At 43.9% G+C, this 20,477-nt stretch overlaps 1 protein-coding gene across 1 annotated transcript in view; it reads right to left on the bottom strand.

Annotated features, from left to right (window-relative positions):
- Positions 1 to 210: 210 nt before the first annotated feature.
- PTGES3 (prostaglandin E synthase 3) overlaps positions 211 to 20,477 on the bottom strand; it is a 21,715-nt gene continuing 1,448 nt past the window's right edge. The window contains exons 2-8 of the mRNA XM_018569590.1: positions 10,195 to 10,308; positions 8,843 to 8,912; positions 2,565 to 2,663; positions 2,370 to 2,459; positions 2,202 to 2,264; positions 1,409 to 1,433; positions 211 to 557 (exon numbers count right to left, since the gene is read on the bottom strand). Coding sequence (XP_018425092.1) covers positions 538 to 557; positions 1,409 to 1,433; positions 2,202 to 2,264; positions 2,370 to 2,459; positions 2,565 to 2,663; positions 8,843 to 8,912; positions 10,195 to 10,308 — 481 coding nt within the window. The 3' untranslated portion in view covers positions 211 to 537. The remainder of the gene's footprint in view (positions 558 to 1,408; positions 1,434 to 2,201; positions 2,265 to 2,369; positions 2,460 to 2,564; positions 2,664 to 8,842; positions 8,913 to 10,194; positions 10,309 to 20,477) is intronic.

Below are 20,477 nucleotides of genomic sequence, written 5' to 3'. Positions count from 1 at the left end.
GACCTACTAAATGTAACTTTCTACCAGTTTGTCAGTTCTGGTAAGCTTCCATCACATCTAGTCAAAAGCACAGCTTGTTGTCCTCCACCACCACAAATTGGAAGGGAACTTTCACTCGCCATGTTCCTGAAAGTTAGTCTTCAGTAGATGATCCCAAGTACCTCAGCATGTCTGGATGGTTCTTTATGTAATGTTAGACCTTTTTTTTCAGAATATTCAAATTGAAGTGCCAAACAATTTTAATGTTAAAACAGATTTTTTTTAAATGTGTCAATCCTAGAACACTTACTCCACAAACACATGCACGGCAGTTATGATTTTACATAGCAGCTCTGTAACAAGAAAGGTTTAAGTATGTCCTGTACAATCATAATCTCTAACCCTGATAAGCGCCATTCGGTGATAGACAAACAAGGCTGACTGGAAGTACTCAGTAACTGTATTTACAACTTGGGTATCGGCAACTGTTGCAGAGTATTTCGAAATATCTTTTCCACCTATTCTCCCACCCCTTTCCCCAAAGCACAGGATGTCTCCTTATTCAAGGTCAGGCATTTCTATAAAAGGGAAAAAACAAAAAACATTAGACAAATTCTTCTGTAAACAAATAATTTATGTGCAGCTTGACAAATGACTGCAGGTACTCAACCACAATGGATTAAAAAAAAAAAATACAAAAACCATTTACAGAAAATAAAATGACTAAAACGTATAAATGGAATCTGCAAAGTCCTCTCAGACAGAAAATCTCATCCTATTCTTAGGCTGCATGCTAGCTCCGGCGCAAGGCTAGAAAGGTTCAACAGTACAGCACTGAGACTAGTATGCAGACCTGAATTGAGAATGTAAGTTTATATCCGAGGCTTCTTATACCTAAAGACAGGCAGTTGTATATACCGTTTCCCCGAAAATAAGACCTACCCCGAAAATAAGACCTAGTACTATTTTTGAGAGTTAAAATATAAGACCTACCCCAAAAATAAGACCTAGTTGTGACCATTCCCAGGGCCGGTGGGGGCATAAGGTGGAACTTAAAGAGCTGTGGGAGAGGCAGGAGAGAACCAGCGGTGCCAACGAAGCCAGCACTAGAGGAAGCGAGCTGGCACCGGAGGCAGCACAGCCGCATAAGCCGATGCCTCCTCTATGGCGCCGGATCTTGTCACAGGCGGAGTTCTACCACATGCACTCCGCCTGCGAGGAATCATAATGAAAGTGCGCTTCGCTCATTCTGGCCAGTGACTGGTTAGCAAATTCTCTTGGAAAGGTACGGCACCCCTGATTTCCCTGATCACCATATTTTTCTACATGAATAAGTGTGGATTGTTGTACATAAAAACAATGTTAATCCCCAACTGATGTTAACGAACCCTGTTAAACACAGACAAATACAGAAGATATAACTACTTACTTTCATCATCACTGTCTGGTGAATCCTAAAGAGAGAAAAAAAAAAAAATACATGATTAAATTTCTAATTGCAAATTATACATGTCTAACACAATGTCTTGTGGCCCTGTTCACACGTTTCCTGCTCACACTAGCTTGCACTCTAGAACACCAATTTAGCAAGCGCAAAAAAAGAAAAATTTTTGCATGTCTGCATTTCTCACACCACTTCACACCTGCATTGCGGTGTAAAACAATTGTGTTCTATGTGCCCCAAAGGTGACTGGTGGTGTGCAGTTGCCTAAAAACTCCAGTGACCACTTATGGTAAGAATGAGCCCTAACATGCATTGCCCAACGTGTGTCAACACAAGACAATGTTTTTTCATCAGTGAGGCCTGCTCACACCTGTGTCAAGTGGGGTGGTACTATTGTGCCACGAATAAACAGATCACATGGAATGTAGTTATTGTGCCTGTTTAAGACTGCAGCAAGTCTATTGCTTTTGCCTCACCTAGTAGCTTTGAGATGAAAGTGATGCGAGCATAATAGGATTAGAAGAAAAACCAAGAGATAAAGTAAAGCAAATAAAAATAGGTCTGTTAACATTTACAGATTCATGTAAAAACATTAAGAAAAAAACGAAAAACTTCCTTTTAGATTGATTTGTGACGCAAACAGCAGAAGGATATTATAGGACTCCCAGAGTAAATTCTAACCCCAGAATGTTACCCCAAATAAAATACACAATGAGGTCTGATTCAGATTTATCAAAACGTCCGCAAAACATTTTCAAAAGTCCTTTAGAAGACATACATCATCTGCGCCATCTACTTCTGGTAAGTCTACATCTTCATCTCCTCCCATGTTGTTCATCATCTGTCAATTGTCAAAATAAATAAATCGGAATCCAAAACAAAGCTTTCATGAACATTTCTAGATTACAGAAAAATATACGGATTCAAGCGAAATCTAAATAGTTACCTCTGAAAAGCGGTCAAAATTCGACAGATCTTCATCAGAGTCATCTTCCCAATCTTTCCAATTGTTAAAATCCACACAAAGCCAATTGAGCTGAAAGTTAACATACGTTCAGAATTACAAATACAGGGCAAAATGTAAGTGCCTCTAAGTAAGACAGCGAGCAACATTTTGAAAAGGATAGAGAACGCCATATACCTTTGCTTTCTCCTTTGTCAACCTAGGCCATGACTTGCCAGATTCTCCTTTTCGTAAACAACATAGGACAGATCTGTCTGTTCTTTTGCGTTTGGACTCCTGTATGAAGAAAACAAAATATTGGGAAATAATATCTACAGTTAGGATGTAAAGTAATGATGGGAGCTGCAATTGCTGACAACATTCTAAAATGCTAGTTCCCTGGCTATGTTGCTGTGCAGATTTACTGGCTTGGTCTTCAGTTAATGAACCAAAACAAAGGATACAAATCAGAAAAGTTAGTTTACTTGCATCATTATTCAGGACCAGTGATCTAAAACATGGAGGCCAAAAAGGATAGCATGACAAAACTAGAATTTTCAGGAATGGTCAGCAGTATCCATCTCTATGCTTCTCCCCAAGGCAGATTTCCTTCATTTCCTAGTGCAAGCCCCATGATAAAGCATATGGGGCAGGTGTTCGCTACATGTTCCCAGCACATTTAGGTATACTGTGAGCTGTTAAACATGCACCTCAGTAAAGTAGAAGTGTTAACTAGTTACAAGCTGGACATTTGAAATCACTGGTTTAAAGATGTTAGGGAGGCATCACGCTAAAGGTGCCGCAGGCCCCTTCCTTTGTTTAGAAAGTCTTCAAATCCGACAGATTTTCTGTCCATGCTACCCTCAGTCTTGACCTTATCAGTTTGCTCTGTTGTGGCATGTGGACGTTTACTGGTTGTTTCGGTATACACAAGATTGATATGCTTAGGCATGGATCTTTTGGATGTACAAGCGTCTGTGGTACCGGGTATGAAAAACACAGGAATGTAATATTTGAAGTAGAGGATTTTGTTCTTTAACGTAAAATCCTTTTCATGTAGGGAAAGTGCTGAAGAATTTCTGAGATGAAGGGTTGTGCTGCTGTCCAGGAGAATTAGACTCTAGGCAAAAAAATAAACACCTGCCACTTTAAGGACATGAACCCTCCCACTTGTAGCAAGCAAGGAAATGAGGGGAGGGATTTGTCTCAATGTAATCCGAGAAGAGGCTTTTTTACAGTAAGAACAGAACCAAATCCTATTTTCTCTATAGTCCATTGAGGGACACCGCTCTGAACAACATTCAAAAGCACTCCAAACAGAGGGAAGGGAACCAAAAGACGAACCAGCTCAGCAAAAAATAATTAACAGCTGCATGAAGAACTTTTCTGCCAAAACTAGCATCAGGGGTGGCAGAAACATCTTTACAAAACACCCAAAAGTGTGAACAGAAGACCAAGTTGCAAATTCGAGTGACAGAAGCATGATTTAGAAATGTCCAAGAATTACTAATTGCCCTAGTAGAATGAGCATAAACCGGAAGAGGAGGAGGAGTACCTTATCCCGCAACTCATAAGTCTGAATGAGAACTGGACGAATCCACTTCCAAATAGCAGATCTAGAAACTGAACAACTTTATAGGACCTTCTTATAGGTCACAGAATCAGAATGTCTAAGGAAGTTGTCGCTGACAGATAAGTTAACAACTCTCAACATCCAAACAATGAAGAGAAATTTCCTTAGGATAAACAGGAGCTGGACAAAGTGTAGGTGAAACAGTCTTCATTAAGGTCAAAACCACCTTGGGTAATAAGGAAGCCTTCGGTCTCAAAACAGCCTTATCCTCATGAAAAACCAATCAAGGTTCTCTACAGGACAAAGTGGACAACTCAGAAGGCCCTCTAGCTGAGGTACGGTGATAGATTCTAGAAGATCTGCGAGCCTTAAGCATTAGTAGGAACAGAATCTGAAATTCCTCTGTCTTTCAACACCTGGGTTTCAACAGCCAAGCTGTTATAGCCAGTGGCCGAGAAGCAGGGTGGAAGATTGGACCCAAGACTAGATCTGGTTGATCTGGAAAAGACCACGGATCATCTTCTAAGAAGCAGGGTGGAAGATTGGACCCTGAGATTAGATCTGGACGATCTGGAAGAGACCAGGGATCATCCTACAGCAGATGTACCAAGTTGACATACCACACCCCCACCAGAGGCAAATCTGGAGCGATGAGAATGACTGGAATTCCTTTGTGCTCTATCCTACAAAGCAGATGAGGAAACCGCAGGAGGAAAAGGCATACATTAGGGCAGGGGCACCCATAAGGTCTATTGAAAAGCTAATTCTGGTAGATCGCGATCAGAAGTTATAGTTGTCTGCTCCGTTTATCTTGGAGCTCAGCTGCTGCTGGCCGGGTGCAGTTCTCAGACATGACCAGCAGGTGGCGCTCTATCCTGGCCAAGCTCCCAACACTTTAAACCGTGGTTCACAGAGTACAGCATGCAGCGCTCTACTCTGAGAAGTCCGAGAGCCTGGGGCCACACACATCCGACAGTCCCGGGCCGAGTGAGTGATGTACTTTCTCAGAGGGAGGGGACATTGTGTACTGCAGTATCTCTATATATAAAAATCGCCGGCAGGTACTGCGCATGCCCGCCGCCATTTGAGTATATCTTGGTATACCAAAATATACTCCAAGATGGCGGCACGCATGCCCAGAATGCACTGGTGGCCAATACGGCCGCTGCTTGTTCTGCAGTCTTTGTGCGGTTTCGGAGACTCTTTGCCTCCGAATCGGAAACAGCATTAAAATGCGTTTCCATTCATGAAACAAATGAAAATTTGTTTTTCATTTTTTTCAACCAAAACTATTTTTTTTGCCCTGCACATGTCTATTACACACCGAGATTAGAACTTTAGGATTTTTTTTTAGGAGTTTGGCCAGTACAGGTAAGAGTCCCATAGTTTACCTTTTTTCTGAAAAGAGTGCTAGGTCTGACTAAAGGCCCATTCACAATAGTACAGTGCGTTCATCGCACTTGCTGTTCTGTTGCGGGAGGTGCGTTGAGGGGCCTTTCGTTGGTAGATCTCATTGAGCTGGTCATATAAAAAGTAGATCTTAACACAAAAAATTGTGGGCACCCCTGCATTAGGGTGTACTGATCCCACAGAGCTACTAAGGCATTCACTGCTTTTGTTGTTGGATCCCTTGCTCTAGATACAAATCTGCGCACCTTCTTGTTGTGGTGAGCAGCTAGAAGAATCAAATCTGCCATTCCCCAGCATTGACAAAGTTGCTGAAACACCTCCAGATTGAGCGACCATTCACCCAGATCCGGACATTGCTGAATTCAAATCTAACACCCAGACAGAAGATGGTTCCCGGTGAAAAAATGCCAGATGAATTTCCCATACAAATATCAATTACTAAAGATGGAGGTTCCTTGGAGGTTAAGGCCCACTCTCTCTTCAGTTGAGAAATAGACATGTCTGTTATATACAGATGAACTAAAAGTGCCAGAGTTCCCCCAGACTACTTATGGCCCCAACCAGTATGAAAGGAATTTTTTTTTAAACAGCGGTGGCACAGCATCCGCTACTGCAGGGAGCAGTATATCAGCAGAAATGGAGAACCACAATCTAACGGACTGTTCCAGCTCCAATATGAGTAAAAGTAAAAATGGTGACCTGAAGACCGCCACAGCCCGCTGTATGAGCCACGATACACTTGCAGAGAAATCCAGCAGAAATGAACTTCACATGCAGTAGCACAAACAAGTCATTAAAATTTGGTCCCCAGCCCCTTAAAGAAACGGCAGGAAATTGAAATAAAATTCAGTAAACCTCATAACAGCGAATAAGCCAGATATGATTAGTAAACCTTAAAGCCACAATACCCATCCTACAAATAAACTAAACAGTTACTCAACTCCAGGGGCCTGATCCATACACAATAATATGCATTCCCATAATAAAATGATGATGATCACGGTATTAAAGGACCACCACAGTGCGAATCATCACTAGGGAGACCAATGGCCTGCTTCCCGGCAACTGGAGAAACTCCCTGAATTCAACTTATCTGGTATGAATCTGCCAGTTTAGTTGGCTGGCTAGATAGATTTTCAGAATTCAACATTATCGGGTGTCAAACAACTAACACCTCAATATTCAAAGCTCAAAGAAACAAACTAAAAAAAATAAAGCAGAACAGTACATCCATTCTCCTTAGGACACTAAGGGAAACTGGAAAGTGTGAGGGGTTATGTTTAAATTGGCAGGCTTAATTTTTGACCAGCGTCCAATCTCCTGGAGGCAGCAGTATAACCCCAGGTTGCAGAAATTCTTAAGAGCTGTGTCCCTCAATGGACAATAGATAAAACTAGGTTTTTCCAACTACCCAGCCACATATAGGATGACTATATTGCTGTAAATCCAGTTTTCGCTACCAGCCTTTTGTCTTGTGTACCTGCTGGATTTTGGAACAGTATTTAATAGAAGTCAAGCCTAAAGATGGCCATACACAGATTATCTGCAGATTTTCTATGGTCAGATAGAAAAAGTGCAACAGATTCCTTCATCTACGCTAAACTGTGTGGACGGAGGAATCTCCCACTGGGCCAAGTTTCAGTATCTTGAGGCCCAGCTGGCTCTCAAAATACCTCAATGCCTACACCCAATCAGAATGTTCAGGTATTTTGAGAGCCAGCGGGGCCGACTAGCAAGATACTGAAGCTTGGCCCAGCGGGAAAATCCTCCATCCACACAGTTTAGCGTATTGGGGGGAATCTGTTGCACTTTTTCCATCTGACCATAGAAAATCAGCAGATAATCTAGGTGTGTGGCCAGCTTTAAGCTTCTGGCTGCCCAAAGACTCCATGTCGGTTGATAGTCTCAGCCCTGTGTTACAGGGCAAAAAATAAGCCCTGGTTTGTGTTCCAGTAGTTGGGTGGAAAATAAACAGCAAACTATGGTCCTTATGAATGCATTTTCCCTATGTGTCAATATGCAAAATTTCTACCTTTTTATATGAATATATCATAGTCCAATTTTCATGTCTGTTACATCATGTGAGAACTTAATGGTGTCCATAGAGTTAATGTATTCTGTAAAAGAGCTGTACCCATATACCTCTAGATTTTGAACCAGGGATCATACACATCTGAACTAGTGACATCATGCTGTTCCTTGGACTGTGTGACAGTCATACAATTTAAGGTATTTTACTGAAAACCAAAAAAATGTGTACAAAAGGTGTTCAGCATGAAAGACATGAAATATCTATTGGTAGTAAAAAAACTTTGAAGACGTCAACTCATCAAATCTGCTTGTTTAATTTGTTTTTTGGTAGGGGATTTCCTAGTTTATATATCCTATGGATGGCCTGATCAGCAAAGTTTGCTGATGGCCAAATCATACAAGCATTTGCAAAGTGCTATATGCAATCAAATGCAACAAAAAGTGCATAGTCCTACATATTGGGAAGCCAAAACATCTAGTCAAATCCATGGCTCTTTCTGTGCTTAGCCAACTCCTCTGGTCAAGACTTTATAATCTACAATTACACCTATGGACAAAGTACACTTCTCTTCAAATATGTGCATTGCTCTGTTCAGATGTTTCACAGCAGACAGGAGGCCAAACTGGAACTTTACCTAAACAGGGGTGAAGGCCTGATACAATAGCTAACCAATGTGGCCACTCATGTGGGGTTCTAGTGCATCCACTTACACACTTAGAAACATGTTAGCGCTACAGCCCTGGCACAATGATGACCCAATAGTTGGGCAATGCAGACAGCAAGATCCAGCAACTGTGGAATATGGTCAGTCTTCAGAGCATGCTGCAGGAGGAAATCAGGAGTGTGTGTGCAAAGGGGGTCTACCAATTCATGCAAAGAAATTGAAACCTCTTCTGGCCACATGTTCCGTTTATAGCCCATAGTGGTTTATATACATTTTATAAATCTCTTTAAAAAAAGAAAAAGCCTTAATTTTCTAGTCATGTAAATATAAAATATTACCTATTTATATTGCAGTGAATGTGACATGAACCAAACATTAAGTGCAGGTGTATCTTCCTGGTCAATATGAATGACTTTCACAGCTTTATAAATATGCTCCCTGGGGTTGGAATGTCCCAGGTCCTTCCCATTCCCATACATTCCTATTGGCCATCCCTACAAACAGGCTGCTGCACTGGCTAAAAGGAATGTGCATGAGGCAGGAAGGAGTGGGCAGACCATCACTTTCTAGAATTGTTTTGAAGCTTTGCCCAGGCATTGGCATTCCAGAAAAGCCTGATGTACAGAAAATGAGGCAGATATAAGGCCACCTCCTCTAAAAGTGCCTGCGCTTACCTGTCAGCTGCTTTTATAGTATTTAAACAGTCAAATACTTAAAAAAAACCAAAAAAAAAAACCACACACCACATATTAACACCGTAACAAGATCAACTGGAGAAGAAATCAAAATGTACTTACATTAGGGTCAATAGACTGATAAAGTTCAACTTCATTTAAATGTTTAACATTATCAGCTCCACCCAGGCAGCTGCAAAACAGACAAGAAAAATAATGGATCAGAGCTCTACAATGTGTTGGCCATTAACACACAGAAGAACCACATAGAATGTGATAGTTAACTGAAGATGTAGAGAAAGACATGTATACCATTTGTTTTGCTAGACATGTATACCAGACATCAAATTTTGTTAAAATGTTCAACATTTGCAGCAGAGTTGTATATGTGCCCTTGAATGTTTGCAGATGTTTTCTGCAAAAAAATTGTTTTCCGAAAGCTATTAAAAAGGTATCTTGGGGAATCGGACTCTTCCAAAAGTGCAATTCCTCCGAGCTGTCAGCGGTTGCGGCTCTCTTTCCTTGCACTTACATTACTGCTGTGTATGTCTCACAGGATAGTACTGACAGCTGTAGCATGCACAAAGAGCTAGGCAAGCATTACTGAAGGGATAGCTTTAGTAGGCGAACCATCGATATTGTACTACATAACTGCTCAGGCTTTGTTTACAAAATGTCAGTTATGTGAATATAAGCAGGCACAAGCTGGAACTCCTCTGCAGTGTGAGATGCTGCATGTACTGGCGTACTCAGAGTTCCCAGGGCTAACTAATCCATGCGCATTAAACTGTGCACATGCAGGTTTAGGTGTATGAGTACATTGCACCTGTTTCCAGACCATGGACATAAGGCCCCGTTCACATTGAGCGGTTCGCAAGTCGCGCAATTTGCCCGACATTGCGCAAATGCTTGCATTGAGCTAGCTTGAATCGCGGCAAAATCCGCTACAAAAAGGGTCCTGCTGTAGTGACACGACCCACAACAGCAGGATTCTTTGCACCATTGCCAAGCATTGGAGGGCGATATGGCGCGGTAAATAGCCGCGATATCACGGGAATGACCGCGCGATAAATCGCTCAATGTGAACGGGGCCTTAAGTTAAGAAAAACATTTTCTTAACTGGGCCATGTACAGCAAAAGCATGGGTTAAAATAGGTTTTCTACATCTGGCCCACTGTACTTGTGCCCATTTACACATCACAAGTACATCATGGTATGGAACCAGAAAACAGATTACCTGTTCCAATAAAAGTATGTAACTTTGTATACAGATAAGTGTAGTGAGAATTATATTTACTTACCACAGATCTGCAAACCATTACAACCACACATTCATAAACATTTTTTTGCTCTATAAAAAGGTTACAAGTTAAAACACACGATACATTTTAACAACTCCAAACCCGATTATTCCCCTCATTTCATTAACACACAAAAGTGACTATTGTAGAAAACATCATTTGAAATTGTTTTACCTGAAGGTTACTTTATTCTTCTCAAAGTCTATTTTTACTTCTTTGCTGTCCTCAACACAGAACTCCACAAAAACATAATCCCTCCTGTCGTACCACTTTGTGGATGCTGGTATCCTGTGGCGGTGCAAGATAATGAGAAAAAGAATAATAATTCACACAATCTTTAAAGACAATACAGCTACCCTACATTATACTATGAAATAGAAGCATTGCTAATTCCCATATTACAAATACATGGAATATGCATTCATTGTAATTTCTTACATCAAAAATTATTATATTTGGACGAAAACGCTCTGAAGGTAAACCATGTTTTACTAATGTTAGTGCTGTTAGTAACTTACTCCCAAGTACTAAAAAAAAGCCACATCCGCCTGGAACCACTAGCACAGTAGTTATCCCTTTTCTACATAAAATCTAACTTCTCATCACCTACAATTGTCACTGGCTGGCATGCTCACTTCTTACACTAGAGGATACCGCCCAAACTTGGAGGTCAGCAAATCAAACCAGCCAGGGCTACAGGGGACCCAGGAGATTATCACTCAGAAGTGTAAGTTCCCCTGTAGACTTAAAGAAAATATTTCAGCACTGGTGCAGTTTATCAGCGCAGGCAGCAGTAAAGGAAAGTATTTAGTCTTTTTAAAAAAAATGTAATACAACATGGTCCCTATAAAATAAAAAAAAAGGTTTCTTTGCCCATTAAACAACAACAAAAAAAAAAAAGACGCTTTCGCTGGAATGAAAACGTGGCTTAGTACTTTTCCACCACAAGATGACCTTTGTCTTTCAGGATGAATGACAGCCAGCATTATTTAACCTATTGGCCCAAAATGTCATGGAACTGCCCTCAATCTGCGACTGGAAAGTAGGAACAGCAGCACAGTGATGAGCTCATCTCACTATGCTTTCTTTTTATCTCCATGCCGCTGCTTCTTTTCATTTTGTATCCACCTATTGCAGTCTTTGTACAGCAGAACTCGCAATCCAATTGAAGTACTTACACTGCTTTCATGTACACCAACAAAAAGTGCATCTAGTGTGTACTAAAGACCAGTGTACAGCCTTATACATTTGGGAAATTGAAGCCCGACACTGACACAAGTACAGTGGGACAGGGACCCAAAATGGAGGAAATTCACCCTTCAGTTTGTAGACCTGGGAGATGGTCTGATGAATCCACCTGCCAAAAGTGGGGCAGGTGGCTAGTTGCCCCATCCAGGGACCCTCAGGGATGACAAATGGAGTTACGCTTGCAAATGGAAGCTGTTGCAGAGAGGTAAACTCTCAACCACACAAGTGATGTCCAAAAAGTGGAGGGACATTTCCTTTTTTGTTTCAGTGCAGGACACAAAAATGGAAAAACAATGTCCTGGTCAAGGTGGAATACAGAGATCAATGTAAGCAGAAAGAAAGCCTCAGCACAGCCTTATCCTTGAATTACTATAAAGGGCTCTTCACACATAAAAGGTTGCTCATTCAGAAACATGTCTATTAAAAAGGTACTTTATAATATGAGGAAGCCACCTTCGACGAGGGAGCCACCTTGCAAGTAAGAGCAGAGGGTTATATCTGAGTGATGCAAAACGTAGCTTCATAAAGGCCAACAGAATCAGATTGAGGGCCCATGGATTCAACAGAACACATACAGGGGGGAAAAAAACAGGCCTTCCACTTAGTGAGGCAAGTGGTCTTTTGAAGAGAACTGCCAAAGCAGGAATCGGATCCTTGACTATACTCAAGGCCAGATGCAGGCCAAAGCCACACTGGAGAAAAGGATAAAATGCACCCCACGCAGTACATCCTAGCATGGAACTTCCCAACATCGTACTTAACAAAATGTGTATGTGTGAGAAAGTGGATCTTGTGGGAGGTCGATTACCTAGCCTTAGCCCTCGTTCACACCTGAACGCTTTGTAGCACGTTCTACGCTCGATGAACGCTCTACAAAACGCTCAAACATCTAAATCCCATTGCATTCAATGGGTCTGGTTCACACCTTGGCGTATTTCAGCCCGTCCCTAACGCGCTACAAAACGGCCCACGCCTGAAAAGGTACATGTACTACTTTGGGCTGTTTTTGTTGCGCGTTTCCATTGGGATACAGCCAAGTAGCCCTCAAATATGCGCGTTGTCGCGCAATTTTTTTACCGCGATTCCACACGTCACACACATGCAATACGCCTAGATGTGAACCAGGGCTCAATGAGATGACTGCCTCTGTCCCACAGGACCTGGACTTCAACAGCTATGCTGTTAATGCCAGCGACTGAGAAGCAGGGCGGAACACCGGTCCTTTTGAGAGTAGGTCTGGATGACCCAGAAATGCCCATCATCCAGGAACTTGACTACATCCATGTATCAGACCTCCTGGGCCAGATGGGAGTAATGGAATTACAGAACGCCCTCCTTGGTACTGCAAAGGAGAGTCTAGAGTTTTAGTGGAGAGAAGGCATAGATCAGGCTGAACCAATCCCAGTGTCACCAAGGCATCTACAGCAAAGGCTTGGAGATCCCGGGCGCCGAGACAAACCTGTAAACTTGTTGAACCTGGACGCCAGGAGGTCCACGTCCGGCATTCCCCACCTGTGACAAAGGGTTCAAAAAACCTTGGGGGGGGTCAAGGGATCATTCCCCAGAGTCCAGAAACCAACAGAGGTAGTCCACCTGCCAATTTTCCACCCCTGGAGTGCATGGTGGACAGGACAAAATCGGGTCCGCTTCTCTATAAGCTTTGTCAGGAGCCTCCCTGATGTATATGTAAGCCACAGCCGTAGCAATGTCTGATTGAATCCTGTACAGAGGACCCTGCAACAGGGAGGTCCAATGTTGAAAAGAATTACATTTGGGAAATTGAAGCCCGACACTGACACAAGTACAGTGGGACAGGGACCCAAAATGGAGGAAATTCACCCTTCAGTTTGTAGACCTGGGAGATGGTCTGATGAATCCACCTGCCAAAAGTGGGGCAGGTGGCTAGTTGCCCCATCCAGGGACCCTCAGGGATGACAAATGGAGTTACGCTTGCAAATGGAAGCTGTTGCAGAGAGGTAAACTCTCAACCACACAAGTGATGTCCAAAAAGTGGAGGGACATTTCCTTTTTTGTTTCAGTGCAGGACACAAAAATGGAAAAACAATGTCCTGGTCAAGGTGGAATACAGAGATCAATGTAAGCAGAAAGAAAGCCTCAGCACAGCCTTATCCTTGAATTACTATAAAGGGCTCTTCACACATAAAAGGTTGCTCATTCAGAAACATGTCTATTAAAAAGGTACTTTATAATATGAGGAAGCCACCTTCGACGAGGGAGCCACCTTGCAAGTAAGAGCAGAGGGTTATATCTGAGTGATGCAAAACGTAGCTTCATAAAGGCCAACAGAATCAGATTGAGGGCCCATGGATTCAACAGAACACATACAGGGGGGAAAAAAACAGGCCTTCCAGTTAGTGAGGCAAGTGGTCTTTTGAAGAGAACTGCCAAAGCAGGAATCGGATCCTTGACTATACTCAAGGCCAGATGCAGGCCAAAGCCACACTGGAGAAAAGGATAAAATGCACCCCACGCAGTACATCCTAGCATGGAACTTCCCAACATCGTACTTAACAAAATGTGTATGTGTGAGAAAGTGGATCTTGTGGGAGGTCGATTACCTAGCCTTAGCCCTCGTTCACACCTGAACGCTTTGTAGCACGTTCTACGCTCGATGAACGCTCTACAAAACGCTCAAACATCTAAATCCCATTGCATTCAATGGGTCTGGTTCACACCTTGGCGTATTTCAGCCCGTCCCTAACGCGCTACAAAACGGCCCACGCCTGAAAAGGTACATGTACTACTTTGGGCTGTTTTTGTTGCGCGTTTCCATTGGGATACAGCCAAGTAGTCCTCAAATATGCGCGTTTTGTCGCGCAATTTTTTTACCGCGATTCCACACGTCACACACATGCAATACGCCTAGATGTGAACCAGGGCTCAATGAGATGACTGCCTCTGTCCCACAGGACCTGGACTTCAACAGCTATGCTGTTAATGCCAGCGACTGAGAAGCAGGGCGGAACACCGGTCCTTTTGAGAGTAGGTCTGGATGACCCAGAAATGCCCATCATCCAGGAACTTGACTACATCCATGTATCAGACCTCCTGGGCCAGATGGGAGTAATGGAATTACAGAACGCCCTCCTTGGTACTGCAAAGGAGAGTCTAGAGTTTTAGTGGAGAGAAGGCATAGATCAGGCTGAACCAATCCCAGTGTCACCAAGGCATCTACAGCAAAGGCTTGGAGATCCCGGGCGCCGAGACAAACCTGTAAACTTGTTGAACCTGGACGCCAGGAGGTCCACGTCCGGCATTCCCCACCTGTGACAAAGGGTTCAAAAAACCTTGGGGGGGGTCAAGGGATCATTCCCCAGAGTCCAGAAACCAACAGAGGTAGTCCACCTGCCAATTTTCCACCCCTGGAGTGCATGGTGGACAGGACAAAATCGGGTCCGCTTCTCTATAAGCTTTGTCAGGAGCCTCCCTGATGTATATGTAAGCCACAGCCGTAGCAATGTCTGATTGAATCCTGTACAGAGGACCCTGCAACAGGGAGGTCCAATGTTGAAAAGAAAACCAAACTACATTAAGCTCCAGGATGTTTAATCATGGGCCAAGATTCCAGCAATGCCCAATGTCTCTGAACCAACAGGCTCCCCAGGATTACGTCCCATCCGGAGATTGGAATCTGCCGTGAACAACTTCCCAAACATCGTATGGACTTCACAAACTCCAGCTTTGTGCTGAATATGCACCATGGCAAGCTTGCATTTTGCTGGGCAATTGGAATGGGGAAATCCAGGGACCAAACTGGTTTGTTCCACACAGCCGGGATGTTAAGCTGCAAAGGCCCTGAGTGAAGCCAAGCATTGGGTACTGCCTTAAAGGAGGCCACCTTCAGGCCCAAAATCTTCATGCCAAAACGAATGGTCAGGATACCCCCGGGATTTTAGGACATGAGTCCGGCTTGTGCTTGGAACCCAAGGCCTTGGAAGGATGAAAGCAACTTTTCATGAAGGAAGGGAATAGGAGACTTTGTTACAGAAATCTTGGACTTCTGCAGCAAGAAAGTATTCTGCCTGTGCTGAATTGCAGCAGAAAGCATGTGTCCAGTCAGTGGGTGCGGCAGGAGAGGAAATTACAGGCTTCATTGAAACAAAACATGACCCTGGTTCTGTAAAGAATCCTGCAGCTGACACCACATACTGCACAAGTGCCAAGGAGGGCGCTAAATTCAGGATCCAGCGACTAAGCAAATTACAGTCTAGCCCTACATCTTCTATCCAGCAGTGTCTGGTAAGAGTGCACCAAGGCTCTGTTAAGGAAAAAACATGTGCTGGAGGCACCACAGTGGCTTATAGGGAAAATTTCTAGAAGAGTCTTGCAGAAAATCAGAAGGAAAAAACATGCTGCAAGAGTACTTCTTTTAGAGCTAAGAGAAGGCATCAATTACCCAACCACACTTTAAAAAAAATTAATGCAGGCTGGGAGTGGGAGGGGTTATGCAGGGCTGTCTGGCAGCTCTGGTTGATTTGCCAGTGTCCAGTCACCTATAGCTACAAAACCAGCGGTTAAAGAATGCAACTCCCCATGTCCCGTGATGCAAAAATGAATAGTATTTTTTGTACTAAGCCTAAAATCCTTTAGTCTGAGTTCATTGAAAGACACAGCCGAATCTTCAATTTACGGAAGGGTTATATGCTACTTGCAGGAGTAGGGCACTAGGCAGAAAAAAAACACAGGACAACTCCAGAGGGGAGGGTGCTGTGTAGGGCTGCAACAACTAATCGACATAATCGATTGAAAAAGTTGACAACTTTTTCAATCATCGATTAATCGGCTTCTAGGTTAATTGGCCCTGTTCATGTGCCTCACCTCCTCCCCACCTCACGCTCGCCGCTGCCAGACCCGCCCGCATTCACACGTCGCACCTCCTCCCCGCCTCACGCTCACCAACATCCGTGATTGGCACAGGGACGCGGGGAGAAGGAGGAGCAGGTGTGTGGGGGGGGGGTGACAATCGCCGATACAGTTGCTGAAAGACTGCAATCCCACCCACATGGTGCTCTATAATGTATTGCTGGGATTTGTTCTACTCTATAGCTGGTGGTATTCTGCATTGCGCTGTTATAATGTACTATTGCTGGAATTTGTTGTCCTCTATAGCTGGTGGTATTCTGCATTGCGCTGTTATAATGTACTATTGCTGGAATTTGTTGTCCTCTATAGCTGGTGGTATTCTGCATTGCGCTGTTATAATGTACTATTGCTGGGATTTGTAGTCCTCTATACAGCGCAATGCAGAATACCACCAGCTATAGAGTACAACAAATTCCAGCAATAGTACATTACACAGTGGTGCAATGCGGAATACCACTAGCTATAGAGCACTACAAAACCCAGCAATAGTACATTATAACAGCGCAATGCAGAACACTGCCAGCTATATTGTATTGCTGGCATTTGTTGTATTCCTATATAGCTGGTGGTATTCTGCATTGCGCTGTATAATATATTATTGCTCGGATTTGTAGTCCTCTATAGCCGGTGCCATTCTGCCATTTAAAAAAAATTTTTTTTATCCGATTAAGCGAACTCCATAATCAGCTAACTAATCGATTTTGAAAATAATCATTAGCTGCAGCTCTAGTGCTGTGTCCTTCAATGAACTCAGAAAAGGATTTTACGTGCGAGTACTAAAAATCCTAATTTTCTCTTCCGTTCATTGAAGGACACAGCTGTATCTTCATTTAACGGAAGAAACGTCCTAAAGCAGGAAGAACTGAGGGGTGGGAAACCAAATAGAAGAAAAAGGAGGCACCCACAAACGGCCACCAGAAAAAGCCTTGCGGCCAATATCACCATCCACAGAAGCATCAACATCCCATATAAAAAGAAGGCGTGCACTGACGACCAGGTGCCCACCTAACAAACCTGCAAAACAGAGCCTAAAAAAGGTGAGAAACTCCTACGGCTCGAACCACATGCAGGCAAGGAGGGCCAACACACGGGATTCGCCCAAGACAAAAAGGAAGGACAATACCCCCAAAGAGGTGGAAAAAAGACACCACCTAGGAAAAAGGAGGGTTGATGTCAGAGAACCACCATGCCCTTATGCAGGCCAAAATGGAGGCAGGCAAAACAAGCCAGGCAATGGCGAAACCCTCAGGACTAAGACGACAGCCACCAAAAAGGCCACCGCTGGAGATAAGTGGAACAAGGACAGCTCACGCTCAAAGGGAGACTGTTACAAAATGGTATGACCCAACGAATGCAAGCTAATGGACGCTACAAACGAGTAGTAGTCCTACATGTCCTAGGCATAGAGTATACCACAGAGTCTGATAGCCCCCTATCCTGCGCCACCTGGCTAGCAATAACCACAATTTAAAGGCCAGCGACAGCAAGGAGGATTAAAATTGTGCCTAATGACAGAAGATCCTGCCATAGAGGGAGCCGCCAAGAAACATCTGTGACCAGGCCCACATACAGAGGATAACAAGATGTGTCACCAGAAGAATCGGAATCTCCTTAGATCACCACCCATCGCAGTAGCTGCAAAGTTTCAGGGGAGGAAACACATAAATGAGTCCATAGCCAAACCACGCACCACCAAGCATCCACCCAAGGAACCAGAGGCCTGGACACGAACCACTCATCTTTCAACCAAGACGGGAGACCAGATGATCCACATCCAGATCCCCTACCTTTGGTAGCTCTGCATAAACAACTCTGGAAGTAGGGCCCATTCCCCATCATCCAAACCCTTACTAAGACACTTCCAGCGCAGCAGCCAACTCCACACACCACCAAGATGATAAACATATGTCCCGGTCAAGGAAACGTGGGTCCGAAACGCGACAGGATGCCCGCACAGAAGATCCATCAAATGAAGACAGACTGATCATTTAAAGTTTCAAAACCGCGATCGGGAACCTGAACTCCTCCCTGGTCCAAAAGCCTAGTCAGACCACCACCCAGTCACTCTACCCCAGCTGCTGGGTAACCCTAGGTAGAACGAGCTATCCGCAACTGCCTGTCCAACAACAATGAAGATTTTGCAGTGAAAAGGGATTGCCCACTGCAGAATACAACCCCCAACAAGGTAACCATAGACCAGAATGCGCAAACAATCCCACGTATGGACGCCCGAACACAACAGCATTTCCGATGCCGAAAGTCCCATTCAGGAAGCCAGGCGGCGTGTAATGACTCGCCACTTGGCTTCCCGATTAGCCGGGAAGCCACCCCCATGCTTTCTCGTCACATAGTTGCTGGCCAATAATGGAAGCTGGGCGCCGTCTAAAGAGGTGGCGCCCAGCTTCCTGATTGGTAATGATGGAGTATGAAGTTGGCTTCCTGGCCAATCAGAAAGTCAAGCTGGCCAATTAGAAAGCCGCGCGCTGCGTTAATACAAAGTGCCCCCGGCTTCCCGAACAATCAGGAAGCGCGTCATTACACGTTTCCTGATTGGCCGGGAAGCCGGCTCCATGCTCTGACAAGAGACCATGAAGCCGGCTTCCTGATACAGGAAGTATCGGGCCAGGCATCAGAGTATTTGGGCGAATACGAGTGGTGTGTTCTCGATCTTTTCCCTGCATAGAGCGGTGACTGACAGTCACAGGGATTCCCACCTCCCCTCTCTGTTCCTCCACTGCTAACTGGAGGGATGGATAGAGGGGACGGGCACAGCTGACTGTGGCTGTAGAGGCAGGGCCAGCTGTCAATCAGTTTCGGGTCACATAAGTATATACATAGTATATGATGGTGTGTACTTTGAAATATTCACTTTAAGCCTGATGAAGGGGACCCTGCGTAGCCCCAAAAGCACTTGATTCTACTTTGAGTGACTTCTGAAAAATAAAAACAAAGATTCACTGAATATTGACGTGTTTGTCATGCCGGTGACATCTCTTTACAACAAACATAAGGACATTAGTATATGTCCTCCCTTGACCCTAAAAAGAACTATGGCCAAAAAAAAGTTGGGCCATAATTTTGTATGTCGTTCTGGCCTAACCAATAAATACCACCATCCCAGAACAAAGCTGGGAGAAGATGTCAGTGCCAACACGGTAGGAGATTACAGTTGCACTTTAGCATGCACATCACCACAACGTTGTGAATAGGCGCCAAGTATAAGACCTAGTGGGCAGCGACTTGTAAAAACATGCAAAGGATTTTAAGCTCTCTACCCACATACTGACTGCATCAAAGAGGGAAATTGTGAAGAACTGACAAAGTCCCTTAGCCCTCGTTCACACCTGAACGTTTTGTAGCGCGTTCTACGCTCGAAGAACGCTCTACAAAACGCTCAAAAATATAAATTGCATTGGAGTCAATGGACTCATTCCCACCTTGCCGTATTTCCACCCGTCCCGAACGCGCTACAAAACGGCCCACGCCTGAAAAGGTACAGGTACTACTTTGGGCCGTTTTGTAGCCTTCAGGGTCGCACGACTTTTTACAGACGCGCTTTTGCAATACGCCTAGGTGTGAACGAGGGCTTAGTGTGGCCAGTTACGATCCATATCCACTGGATAATGTCCCACGAAAAAGCATAGCGCAGCTGAAAAATGTCATGGCAAAACTTGAATCTATTTGGTCCCCGTGGATCTGTAAAATACTTTACCGCCACTACACCTCACCGTCTCCTCTCCATCTGAACTGATCTCCGTTTTTTCACTTTAAGAATCGTCCCCACAACCTGACTCTACCTCCACCCTTTCCTACGTCCGTTTACTCCCCCTCCCTGCCGTGTCAATTGTCTTATGTGGCGTCATACTGTTTAATGATGTTGATTCCCTTAACAAAAGTCTGTATGTCATTCATGTACCATTATCTCGATGACCCGTTCTACATGATCTGGAATCCACCCGGTTTGTGCATTTTCTATACTAGACCGGAAGCACAAGGGGCTAGACCTCGTGATCAACTCCATGCAAGTACCATTCATTTGATCAGTTAAGGTCATCTCCAACTCATACCCCATATGACCAACCCTGTTTACAGATGCACACTAGCCCTTACAATTTGTCCCATTGCATAATGCTTACCCATTATAAGTGTTGCCTATTTGATTGTTTTATTTGACTGCAATATTTCTTATGATCTTTTCATATTGCTACCATGTAGTTGAACACCTTTGTTTTCAATAAAAATGTATATGATAAAAAAAATACGAAGGAACCGGGGCTGAGGTGGTGACCCGATGCTGGAACTGCGGGGTCTGAGGTGACCCCATG

This window comes from Nanorana parkeri, unplaced genomic scaffold (genome assembly GCF_000935625.1).
Source record: "Nanorana parkeri isolate BGI_ZX_2015 unplaced genomic scaffold, ASM93562v1 scaffold1364, whole genome shotgun sequence".
NCBI lineage: Eukaryota > Metazoa > Chordata > Amphibia > Anura > Dicroglossidae > Nanorana > Nanorana parkeri.
This window is presented reverse-complemented; position numbering and strand designations above follow the sequence as displayed.